General features: G+C 42.7%; 1 protein-coding gene and 1 long non-coding RNA gene across 8 annotated transcripts in view; one reads left to right on the top strand and one right to left on the bottom strand.

The window, feature by feature from the left end:
• Positions 1 to 59: 59 nt before the first annotated feature.
• Positions 60 to 886, top strand: LOC119707330. 2 transcript variants are annotated; one of them, XR_005258748.1, is made up of 2 exons: positions 60 to 466; positions 738 to 886. It is a non-coding gene; the product is annotated as an uncharacterized LOC119707330 (long non-coding RNA). The 2 variants fall into 2 exon arrangements; XR_005258747.1 differs by having other exon boundaries at positions 60 to 430.
• Positions 887 to 6,337: 5,451 nt separating this feature from the next.
• The window catches only part of CLTCL1 (clathrin heavy chain like 1), a 34,996-nt gene continuing 28,196 nt past the window's right edge, over positions 6,338 to 13,137 (bottom strand). For 2 of the 6 annotated variants that reach the window (XM_038152092.1, XM_038152093.1), the window contains 5 exons: positions 12,497 to 12,667; positions 11,717 to 11,938; positions 10,979 to 10,999; positions 8,684 to 8,759; positions 6,338 to 7,676 (listed from right to left, as the gene is read on the bottom strand). In XM_038152092.1, coding sequence (XP_038008020.1) covers positions 7,561 to 7,676; positions 8,684 to 8,759; positions 10,979 to 10,999; positions 11,717 to 11,938; positions 12,497 to 12,667 — 606 coding nt within the window. In that variant the 3' untranslated portion in view covers positions 6,338 to 7,560. Of the gene's footprint in view, positions 7,677 to 8,190; positions 8,275 to 8,683; positions 8,760 to 10,978; positions 11,000 to 11,716; positions 11,939 to 12,496; positions 12,668 to 13,137 lie in introns of all 6 variants that reach the window. The other 4 variants (XM_038152094.1, XM_038152095.1, XM_038152097.1 and 1 more) reach the window with 3 other exon arrangements.

Here is a 13,137-nt window from a genome sequence, read left to right on the forward strand (position 1 = left end):
AGCGGAGCGGCGGCGTGGCCCAGCCCGACCTTCGTGCTGCGGGAATGGGGGCTGCTCAACCCGCCCCCAGGAATCCACGGGAAAAGCCTCCGTGTGGGTACGGAGAGATGCCGGCCCGGCTGGAGGGACGCGGGCAGCAGTGCTCCCTCTCCTGAACAGCATCAGCAGCGCCGGGCACGCTTAGGCCAGGACTTGCTCTGAACCGCCCCCAAAGCCCTCGGTCAGCGAGCGTATACAACAGCGTGCTCCTGCGCGGTGATGACCGTCCGAGGGAAGGGAAAGGGGGAAGTTTGCTCACTTCAGGCCCTTGGCTTGAATCCTTTCTGTTTCAGTGAGGAAAGGAGACCAGGAACTCCCGGGTAGGAAGCGCCTGTGAACGCCCAGCGCAGGCGGAAGAGAAACAAAAACATTCTCAAATTAAAAGGCTGCTGTGAGTGCAGTGACACTCCGGGCTCAGCTGTGGTTGGTTGGTGCTTTTGGGGGTGGGTTTTTTTTTATTATTTGTTTGGTTGGTTTTTGTTTTGGTTTGGTTTTTGTTTGTTTGTGTTGGGGTTTTTTTGGGGGGGTGGGTGTATTATCTATTGCTCCTCCATGACTGGGCTGTGCAAATTGCACTAGGGTATTTTTTTTTGCTTTATCTACAGACAGAGGAAGACTGTCCTGCTCTAGTTTATGTCTAAAAGCTGTATTTACAGGATGCAGGGAAAGAAACCAACACTGTTTTCATTTCCATCCAGGATTTCGCAGAAACCAGGGAACACTGGAGCTGTACTCCAGAACTGTGCTCTCCCTTACACCTGGAGCAGCCACATTACTCAAAAGAGCAAACATTTTGTGCAAGAAGTCACCTCCAGCTATGCATAAAACATGCTCCTGTCCAGACTTGCTCTCTGTGTGCTTTGTGACATGGTTTTTGCTTAACGAGACTCAGCAATCTGGCAGCTGCCAGCCTCATCCTAAGGCTCACTCTGCAGCTACACAGCCCTGGCTTCATGGCTGAACCGCCGGCAGAAAAACCCTTTGGGAAACTGAAGCATCTTTATTCTGCCAGGGTTAAAAGCAAACATACTTGCATTGCAAAACTCACCCCCAGGTGAGATCAGAACTGTGTGTGGTTTCACAACAGAGTTAAAATAGGCATAGATTGGTCTCATGCCAAGTCTAAGGCCCCCTTCTTTTAACACATGGCAGTAAAGGAGGGGGAGGAATTACCATATGAAGGGAAGGAAGAAACAGTCATAGTCCTGGTCACAAATGCAGAGCAGCTACTCATGTTCAGGTTAGTATTATTAGAATGGTAAAGATAAGATAAATTCTTTCAAACACGGGAAACAAACAAATGCATTTGGATTTCTGATTAACCTCTGCAACTCCTCATACCTTTCCATCAAATCATCATGGCTTTCACATCTGCCTGCAGACACGTACGCCCTGTGCTGTGAGGCCATGATTACCTTCACAATAAACACTGGCTCTTACAGATTCCCCAATCACCAAGACCAGTGCACAACCTCATCCTGTCCAAGAAAAAACCACACCACATGCTTAATTCACATCAGACTCAATGGGATTCTCAGCAATGCTTACCTTGCTGAACAGGGAAAGGATTATTCATATTTAATCACATGCAGATTGCAAGCCATCTCCTGCAAGGACCTGACCTCCAAGAAGCTGCTAACACCACTTGTCAGCAGAAAGCCTGAAGGAGAAACAGTGAAACAAGATAAACAATCCCTGAAATACCAGTGGCTGCAAGAGGATGTTTTAAATCCCATTAAATGTGAAAATAAATACTTGACCAGGCTCACATAGTCAAGAGCATCTCCAAAGAAATGCATAGTCCAAGCATAGAAGAGCAACATCAAACCCACCATGTTACTGCTATAGCTTCAGGAATTTTCATGGAAACAACCCTGTGACAATCTGAACTCATTTCCCCTGCTGGTGGCTGGTGCTTGTTTCTGTTGGCATACAAAGACTAGTGAAATACTTAGTCAGGTGCTACTGCAGCCTGTGTGCCTCATGGCACCTCTCCAGGCCCTAATAATCAGAATTTAAAAGAGCTACTGAAAATGAAAGCAACTTTCACAATTTATTTTTTCAAACACAAACAGCAATTGGAGACAGAGTTTTCTGGATCCTCAGAAACACATGCTTACATGACGACACTTAGTTCCAACTTATTCCTCCCTTGCCCCTCCCTAAAATTATTATTATTACTTTTATTTAATTGGCACTAGACAGCACACCATGGTTTCAGAGACCATAAGCAGTCAGTATGGGGCACTTAACTTCCTATTATATATCCTGGGATCAAAGAACCTCTTCATTTCACTGAATTAACAGATGTATTATCACAATTGTTACAACTCATCAATTACTACAAACCTTTACATGCATTATTAATCCCCATCACTTGCAGTCTTATGATAAAATAGGAAAACTCATTTTCTCTCAGGTTCCCTATCGAGACAAAACAATTCCTTTATACAAAACAGATCCCACATATAACTGCCTTCAAGAAATGAAAATACTGCAGATTTGAGTCAACATTTCCCCAGCTCTGAAGTGTGTGCTGCAGGAGCTACTGTGATTATAAGCAAGATGATGCTATTCCAAACAATGAACAAGATTCCCACTTGAGCACACATGCAGAAAGAGCTCCTGTTGCTACACAAGATTATTCACTGAGATTACCAGGACTGAGCCTCTCATAAGCACCAAAGAAGTCTCTGTTATGTTCACATCTGCGTGGGCCTGACTCATCTCAGAAGAGAGTAAGCCCATGTGCAGCATGTACCGATTATCATTCTGCTACCCTGCCATGGTCGTGAATCCCTCTCAGCAGGATGTATTACCCAACAAAGCAACTCCAGTTGACAAACTCTATTAGTAGTTGATGAGGCCATTTCCCCACCCCCTAAGTGCTTTCTTTTTTCCCTAAGTGGAAAAAAGAAAGTACCTTACAAAAGGAGAGCAATTCAGAGATTTATTAAGCAGAGTTTCCCACCCAAACTCACTCCTAGCTCCCCATCTGGATAACCAGTGCTTGGGGAATTTGTGCTCTGCATAATATTGGAGAACTTAGTGCTGTGGAAAACAACATACCAGAAGACTTTGTAATTCCTTCCTTTCATAACCACTGGGGGGAAAGGAGAAATGGAGATTTTTAGGCAAACAAATTTTACAATCTTAATTAAAAACAACAGACAAAAAAAAAAAATCTTGAGTCATTGAACCACACAGGAAATGCCTAACTGAATAAGCTCAGAACTTGACTCAGGACTTTTAAATTTTGACACATAGAAGACAGGACTTCACTGACTGTACTTCAAATTAATCTTAAGCTTAAAAGCTGTCAACTTTATATTAGCTTGGAAGAAAATAGATGGATGTTGTTACCTTTTTGAAATATTGCAAAGGCTCCAGACAAACTGAAACACACATCTAGGCTAAGAATTTTGCAGTGTTGTATTAGTAAAACATGAGTCAGGATCTGTCATTACCTTGGGAAAGGTGCCCACAGAAAATACACAATATTGAAAAATGAGAAAGCTAGACTAGTGACAAACTCTCTGGGGGCTGGACACCTGCTGAAATAGATGGTGCACAATAATGGCTCCAGATCCATTAAACTGGACTGGTGCACCTGCAGGTTGCTATAGCAAGACTCATTCACTTGGCAAACCCCAGCCTAATTACACACCAGTGTCACAAAGCACTCCGGTGTTGTCAAGCATTTTCCAGCCTTATGTCCTCATCTGGAAACAAATCAGATTGAAGCAGTCTTGGGGTACTCTGTAAAGCAAAAAAGGAAATACAGTTGGCTTGGAACCAAGTGCAAAGCCAAACCATTTACAGCAGAACAGAAGGGACCCAGAAAGACTGCAAGAAGCTTTACAGATGAGAAATAACACTGTCATAAGGTAATGCATACACTTGATAAAACTGCTTGTTATGAGAATCTGGTACATACTGTGCTACCTGTCCCAAGATTTGCAAGAGTTCTCGCCTCATTTTTTTCCAGCAGATTGAAAAACTGTCATGCTGTTTCAGTCACACTCAGAATTTCTCAGAGGCCAAGTCCTAGCCTGCCAATTAGGATATCACACACCCAAGCATAAGCAGTTGACAGTCAGCTTTGCCAAAGTATTCAAGTTACTCACACTCATTTGAGTAGGCATCTGAGGTTCGTTGATCAGTTTTAGAATTCAATAAATCAAGGAAATTTCTTGGGCTTTTGAATAACAGCTGCTGGATTTGCTAGGGAAAAAAAAAAGAAAAAAAGAAAAAAAAAAAAAGTAATTCCTGGTTTCCCACAGCCCAATTAAGGATCTGGGTAGTGCTGGAAGTGCCAGCTCTCAGCACTGCAGCTTCTAAAAGACTGTTAAATCAGAATTAGGCTTTTGACCCTACAGTTACTACTGTCTTTACTGTATCATGCCTACTATTTGCAAAAACTTCAACGGACTTCATCTGCCTAGAATTTTTATTTTTAAAGGAGCTAAGTTACTCCAGATAACTTCCTTCTGCTACGCTACCATTTAATTATAGAGTCCTAAAAAGAGGGGAAGGGAAATGAAGTCTTGTAAAATACCACACCATTACCTGAACTAAGAAACAGGACTTACCCCAGCAATGCATTCGTCCTGAATTCCCCTTGTGAATTGCTTGTCTTCTCTGATGCCAGATCTGTGTATATGCCCAAAGTTTGACACAGCAGGGAAGATTCCCCTAAGGTCTGACAAATAGCAAGAGCCATTACACAGAAGGAGATCCATACTCTGTCTCTCACAGTGAAAAAAAGAGGCAGTAAAGGCTGTATGTAGTCTCAAGCAAGTTACCCTCTGACATAAGCCTGGAAGTTGGTCTCCAGATGCTGCAGGCTGCAGCAGGTTCTGCATGAGCAGATCAATCTACAACACAGCACCAGCCCTGTGTCACTGGGGTGGGAATTAGCAAGAAGCTTAGTTTTAAAACAGATTCTCAGCCAAACGATCTTATCCAAGCTTTCAAAAACTTGGACATCACAAATTCATTACGTAAATCCTTCACCTAACCCCTAAAAGAGGAGTTATTCCCTGCTGTGAATGATTTCACCTTCAGAGAAGCAGTGAAGTACCTTGGTATAGAGTTTGTTCCAAATTTTAGGTAAAGCTGCACTGTCTTGGCAGGGAGTCTGTTTTGAATGCATGTTAGAATGCAAGACCACAAAATTTATAAAAGCCATTTTACTTAGCAAGAGCTTAAATACCAGGAGAGTAACTAAAGCAAGACTGTTGATCAGAGCTGGCAGCTTTGCTTTCCTTGAGAGCTCAGTCACTGCTGTAATTAGATTTCTAGACCGAGGCTATTAAGAATCCCCAGGCTACCTCAATTCTCTTAACATCAGGAGCTGTTCCAGTACTTGCTCTAGCACTTCACTGTGCTCCACCATTGGCTTGCACTTGCTGCTATGAAGTCAGAGCCCATTTCTAAGGTGATAGGTTGGGAAGTCCTAGTCATAGTAATCCCAGAGCTGGTCAGTTCCAGCTGACTTACTCTAATTTCAACTGACAAGGAACTGGTTACAAAATAGTAGTACTATTTTCCTGGAAAATGGCAAGCTACCTGGCCAATTCCTGCAATGAGTAAGCCGAGACAGAGTCGAGATTTTCCTAAACTCATTAGCTGCTCAGCATTTCAAGCTGAGCTATGAGTGCTGATCAGTACTAAGTTGAGGTTAGTATGTTACAGCAACACTTGGGGGATTCTGGCATCCATCATGAAGGAGGGCTGCATCCCCTTGCCAATGCTGTCATGGTGTGGTGACCAAGGAGACAATACAATCAATTAAAATTAAACACACACAATTAAAATTGTGCCAAAGCACAGTCTGCTGTTACTGATTCCACAACCCTGACAATCTCCACTGGTTTGCAGTAAAAGGTGTTTTGCCTTTTCAAAGTGGGACTCGGTATGAAGAAAGGGTGCAGCTCACCAAACCCACTGCTATGCTGATGTATCTTAGCAGAGAAGACTCTCTCTCATTGCAGCACCTCCCTCCACAGGACTGAAGCTTTCCCAGCCCCGTGAATGAAAGCATGAGAACATGTGACTGCCTCCTGCAGCACGCCCTCCCCATGTGACAGGGTATGCTGATGTGTCTGGTGAAGAGACCACAACTCCCTTTAAGTTACTTACTAGGCCATCCCCATTGCGTGCCTTGGCACAAGTCTCTCTTTTCCTGCCTGGCATCCTCAGTTGTCAGATTAAGAAACCTGATGCTATGAGTGGTAGTGTGTTACTACCAGCCAGTCCCCACACCCAAGATAGTAAGACTAGAACCACACGGTGGATACTGCAGTTTTACATTTATAATTGAACTTTTATAATATTCAAGATTAGCACAAGATTCATAACCATAAATTATACATTGTTATCTAAGTACATAAAACGTTAATGATACATGTATTTGAAGTGGCACAAAATAATAATATATCCCTGTTGGCATTCTCAAAGGAAGAGGTGGGTGATGGACACGCTGTTGATCATACTGCAGCATAGCAGAACCGAGTCAGTGCACCCCGGTCACTCAGTGGTGCTGACTCTGCCCACCAGACAGGGTCAGAACATGGTGTGGCAGGAAGCCAATGCCAGAATCAGTTAAAGGTGCAAATAAAAAGTCAGGATTATGGCCCTCCCTACTGCCTCAATATGGTAGCAGTACGACCCCGTCCCCAACCCTGACGCTGTGCTCTTGCATCTCCAGTGCTTTGGCAGCCCACGCACACTCCCATGTTCTCTTGCCACACACAGCTGAGGTTTGTTTCAGTACCATTTAACGTCAATAAGTAACATGCTCTCTTCTTGTTAAACAAAAAGGATCTGGGAAGTGTTTGCTCTCTGGCATGAGAAGATTTATTTTCTTCAAGTCTCAGATCTACTCCAGAAAATAGAGAACAAACTCCAACAGTATTGAACCCCAACAGCATTGAACTCCAACAGCATTATTGTCCAGAAAAGGAAACTTTCCCAATATTCCTCTAAACATTCAGCGCACAAATATTAGAAAAGCCCATTTTCTTTTGCACGTAAGAATGCAAATAAAATGGGGTGGTCAGATATACACAAGCTTTCAACAATTCATTATTAAGGAGATGTTTCATTGAATTGTTAACAACTCTGCTACTTCAGTAGCTTCAGCTAAAGCTTTAACAACTTGGTGCCAGGCAATTTCCCAGCTGCCTTCAATGGGCTTTTCAAAAGAAAGAAAATTATGCTCTCTTCCCCCTGGCCTCAAGTAGTTATTGCTATATGAGTTAGTGAAATAGTGCCTTAACTTCAGACAAGAGTCTCACAATGTCATTAACAAAAGCTGCCTTTCAGAGGTTGAAATGTAACCGGACAATAATCAATAAATAACAGTAACAGGCATCCTGCTGAAGTCTCCTCACTGAGCTGGGCAGCAAGTGTGTTCAGCCAACAGAAGGTCATCTGTGCCTTGTACACTTCTTGGAGAAGTTAAAAAGGGACGGGAAGAAAGAGAACAGAGACAGTGAAGGTCTGTCAGAGAGCTAGTTACATATTGAAACCATAAACAGGCGGCTGGGTGAATCCTGGTGCTGTGTATCCATATGGGAAGTTTGCCTGGGGAGGTACTGCACTGGGGCCTGCTGTTAACATCAACTGCTGGCCTAGGAAAGTATGAGACAAAAAGAAAGTTAGTTTAAGATGCCAACCTCCCCTAAAGCAAGCTGTACAGTGTGATAGGACTATTAAGCTTTAGCTAAAAATCAGCCCCTGTGCAAGCACACACCAGCAAGTCACACTATTTCCCAACACGTGCCATAGAGAAGGCACCCATACCATCTGCTCTTGCTACCAGGAAGCTACAAAAGAGCAAGGCAGGATGCAGAGGGAAGATGAACATCCACTGATCCTGAGGTCATAATAAACATGGCTTGTTTTGAAGAGACCATACTGAAAGCCAAACTGGTACTATTTAACCCATGCATGGTCAGATCTAGAGAATAAAGCAAGTCAAGCAAATAGGTCTGTTAGGTCTCACAGTCTGGAGGGTGCTGCAAAGGGTCTGAACACACCTTGACAGATTTCCTTTCATCATTAGGCCCACACATGCCTCATGCATCTGTTAAATTCAGGTTAACATTTATATCAGACAGTGAACCAGTCACATCCTTCCCTTACCAGCCACTTCTAGGTGCTTGTTAGCAGAATGCCTCTTCAGAAGGGCTTCTAAAATAACATCACACTTGAAGACAGCCACGGTGGCTGCACATGTCTTAAAATGCATGAGCTAAAAAGACAGTCTGCCTTGCTACTTGGAAGAGCAGAAAGCAGACACATTCCTCAGACAGGAATAAGAAGAGGAATTTTCATGCTCTGTAAGTTATTCCTGGGGTTGGCAACACCCTGAGATCCCCTGTCCTATTACCATACTGAAACACGATTCCTAAAGTAGAGATCTGAGCCATGTAAGAGGAGCAACACTTTAATCTGGAGAGTAGAAGTACTGTAAGAGTGAGAGTCACTCTTCAACAACTTACACAGTTCATTGAGCAGAGACAACCATTTCAATTACTATCTCGTTGAAACCAGTTTTCTTGGATACAACGTAATCATGTAAGCTGCCTCCACAAAGAGAGACCAGAGTGACAACAGGTAATCAATTAAAACCTACCAAATACTATTGGAGTGGGTTCAGCTACTTGTTCCTCTTCTTTTCTTAGGCTTTCAGAAGCATCAAGTTTATCCACCTACATTGAAGTGAACAGGAGATTTATGAAGGCCTTGTCTAGAACTGCACCATTGTGAAGTTTTTCATGCCTAGTACTCAAGTGCTCCTTTTTAGTCCAAGTTGGAGACTACTGAAGTCTGCCTATTCCCAGCAAGCTTTGTTCTAAAACTGACTTCCCAATTCTTTCAGGTGTATTGCAATAAGCAGCAGCTCTCAAATGCAGATGAGGTACTCATTGCCTTCAAAGGAAGCATTTTTGGGGCCTTATTCTAATCACTGCTAACTATGACCCAGAACTCAAACCCAACAGAACGTCCATCATCTCAAATGGGCCTAATCTACATTTACCTATTAACCTGCAATTCCTCTCCCCTTCAGTGACACCTCACAGATATTTGCAAATATTCCAGGCCCATGAAGTTTGATCTCATCTAGGACTACAGTCTAACCTGGCTGCAAGGTGCTGGTTTAACTATATTGGTATTCACAGAGACTTCTTCTAGGGAAAACTCTAGAACCATCATGGAAAGTGGCCTAGTAGTATCAGCTTTATACAGATCTCAGTGCTGTGCCACATAATCTCTGTTCATGCTAAACAAATTTGTGGAAGCACTACAGTAATGCAGGAGCCCTAAACACAACTTTAGACTGTGGGTGTGGAGGGCAATCTGAAGAGCCACAGTACTTTCCTTCTCAGGTTTAACAAGTTGTATCTTCCAGAAGAGAACCACTGAGACTGAAGACTATAAGGCGTAAAAGTCACACAGCTTCACATCCTGGTACAGGTAGTACTAACGTTGTGGGCAAACCTACATTTAGCCCAATGCTGTATTTCAGCTGTTCCTCATCCTCCTTTTCCACTGCAAGGATCACATCTGGTCTGAGAACTGCTTCAAGAGGGATCTCTGTTAAACTTCAGAGATGTTATCCAGATATGGTGTTTAACAGTTTCCTCAATGTTTTGAAGTTTGCAACTCAAATTGACAACCTGAGTGGCACCAGATCTTTTACTGGTTCATTTATAGCTGTCAGCCAAAGAGCTCTCCAGCATAACACTAAATATTGGTGTTAAAAATGCTACCCAAATTACTATGGATCAAAGCAACTGACAGCTACCCATGTTCAACAACCTGTCCTGCTCTATTTATTCCCGGCCTCGGCTCTCTTAGGTTGGCCTCTCCCTGGGGCTGTCCTACAGTGGCTCTGGCCAGCAGCACAGTCCTGCCCTCAGCTGGGCAACCAGCAGAATGCCGAGAGCAGCCGTCCCCAACTAGGGATGAGCAGCTCTGGGAAAGCCAGATCACATTGGCTCTGCTTCCTAGAATAGCTTCAAAAGGTTTCCAGGTGAGTGTCATTATACTCCGTGTGCCTGACTCCTCTGGGACAGAGGCTATTCTGTGCTTCTAACATTTTTATTACGCAGAAAAGACATAGGTTCTGGAAGATGTACACACCCCACCAAAACTAGTCTATTCTTTTGTGCTTTTGAAGTTAGTGACATGACAATTTTAGACATACCACATTTATAAAGCCCATTCTCCAATTTCATGTTTTGCAGTTAATTCAACAGACTAAATTAGTTTCACTGTAAACCACTTTCACCATGCAGATTTTCCTTTTGGCAAGTTATCCCATATTTAGTACACATGATTACTTGTAAATCCAACCAGCAGTTTAAGATAAATGATTTTAGACCTAAATCTCACATGGAAGATTTCAGGTAAACTTGTATGGCAAGTTTCTCCTGAGTGAAATATGAGTAGGAGATGTTTAAGATCTGTGCAAGTACTTTCATCCTATCAACAGGCAAGAAGTTTACAGAAGCTTCATGGCACTATACAAACTCACCATCATGCCTGAATTATTGCACACTATGGTAATTTACAGTGTAAAAAGCAATTTGCCCTTGGAACACATCCTGTTACATGGCAAGTGCTTTTCTTTGTTTATGAACAGCATCCTACCTGCCACAAAATATCTAATACAGTGAAAAGCAACCCAAAGTAAAGCCCTTCTCAAGCACTTGTTTTTATGTCCCATGAAGAGGAGAAGAGTCTGGTTGGATTTTCAAGTTGCTTGTGAATAGTTATCCTTTTAGCATTAGAAAGTGAACAGGAAATGAGTTAGAGCTAAATTACACTGCTCTTCTGGCAGAAGCTACAGCTAGATTCCTGTAAAAGAAACCTAGGATATTGAGGGACACAAATAAACACAAAGAGTTTGAAATCAGAGGGTCACCTTATAGAACAGTCCATCAACCTGTAAGAAAATTCAGAGGGGAATACTTAACATGACTTATTAGAAGCAACCTGAAGCAGTCACTTTTACATTCCTCATTTTAATAAAGTTCTTTACTGCGATGTCCTATGCAATCCTACAGCCTTCCAAGGCAGAATCTTAGCTTAGTATCTTGGAGCTGTTTGAGACAAGCATTTCAGGACCACACATGATCAGAATCTCTTTTCCCTCAGTTGAGGACCAGCTCTTAGTATCAGTATTGTGCAACCAGACTATGAATCTAAAGTTCTGTTTTCCATTAAAAAAAACCAAACACCTTCAGCAGTCTACTCCTATGGCTGATACAGGAAAAATGTGTACTATTACTTACTCAAAAGCCCTATGCTCTTTTTACTCTAGGAAATAAGGGGACTTTACTTTCATAGTTACACAAAGATAAAAGTGATATATGTGTTGTCCTCACCAAGTTTTTAGTGCATCAGCTATGAAGCTGCTGTGAGAAGCACAGTTGCTTATGTCTATTGCTAAGCAGTAGTTTAATTAAACCTCTTCAGATGCTAAGGCATCTATTCATAAACTTTGCTAGCTAGCCTGGAGTGATGAAACCTACAGAACTTCAAGAAGACTTCCTCTATGAGGAATGGTAATATTCCAAATATATGCAAAGAGCTCTGGTTTACATAATGCTAATCATACAGCAGACTAAAGTCTTAGCTTTTTAGCCTATGCAATACTCACTTTGGTAAGGTACTCTCTCATCACTTGGATGAAATAAGGCATTGCAAAGTCCATGATGTTATGTCTCCATGCCAACTCAAGGACTACATCTGGGTGCAGCAAGTCGTAGCATGTGAAAAGGCAGGCTGCAAAGCACTCCTGCTTGCCTTCTTCCAAGAACCACTGGAGCAGCTTCTCAGCCAGCTCTGCATCTTTGGACTCTGCAGCATACTGCATAGCATCCTACAGAAAAGAACTGTTAAGCTGGACCCTTGCCTGTCAACATCTTGCCCTACATCTTACATCCATGATATTGCTAGCCAGATAAGCTGAGTACTTGGCATACCATGAAGTTAGTCTTTAACAACACCAGGCATGTTCTGTAGGAGGCAAGATAGCACACACAACAACTCTGAGGTAAGCCAGATACTTCATTAACATCATCCAACAAGCTTCCTACAGACTATGCACGAATTGGCCTGTGAGAACTCACTACAGGCTAGAAGAGCATAGCAGAGTAATCACATTTCATCTGTACCCTTACAAGAGCCTGTGACTTGAGGCCCATGGAGAATGTTCCATACTGATACAGGTAACTGTACAGATGCCAATGACTGATAGAGACACAACTCCAGATACAGGACAACATTATGAAATTAGATTTAATACGTGCATTTGAAATTGCAACCAATACTGCTTTAAGAGTCTTTCCTTTAAGTGAAAGACTACTAATTAAAACTCCAGATTTGAAACTAACTAACATTCAGTATCCAAGAGATTTATGCAGTGCCATTAACTTACCTTATACAGACGGTCTTTCTTGCACAGCTCCACGCTCTGTTTCCAGCGGTTGTTACCCTTGTACAAGTACGCTGCAATACGCCTAAATTCAATTAGTTCATGCTTTTCCAGACGCTGAGCCAATGTTATATTATCAAAGTTGTCATAGGCATCAATGGAAGCTCTCAAACCCTGTTTGAGAGAGAGTTGTTACACGTGCTTCCAGGTGGCAGTAGAGAGTAGCTCTCCAGGTGAGAGCTAGAGTAGAAAAGCATCTATTCCTAGTGCACAAGCATTTCAGTTCGGCAAGCTGGATGCTGATACTATGGCTACAACTGATTTACCTGAGTGTTTAACGCACCTCTTCAAAGGATACTTTCTAACAAAGCAAGATGTTAACTTGGTCATACCGGCTACCAGACAGAAGAGCCAGTTACCACAATGCACATCTTCCAACGGCCAGAAGCAAATTTATTTACAAGAAGTGCTGTCCCACTGAGTACACACCTGATACTGACCTTTGTGAGGTCTGCTCTGAGAAAAACATCTGTGGCACCTGCTTTTTTGCAAATCATTGATGTCTCAAGACTCCTGCCTGCTAAAGACCTGACTGCACGTCCTCTCTCTGCACTGGAGAAGTGTTATCTTCTACTCAAGGACAT

This window comes from Motacilla alba, chromosome 15, assembly GCF_015832195.1.
Source record: "Motacilla alba alba isolate MOTALB_02 chromosome 15, Motacilla_alba_V1.0_pri, whole genome shotgun sequence".
In the NCBI taxonomy this organism is placed as follows: Eukaryota; Metazoa; Chordata; class Aves; order Passeriformes; family Motacillidae; genus Motacilla; species Motacilla alba.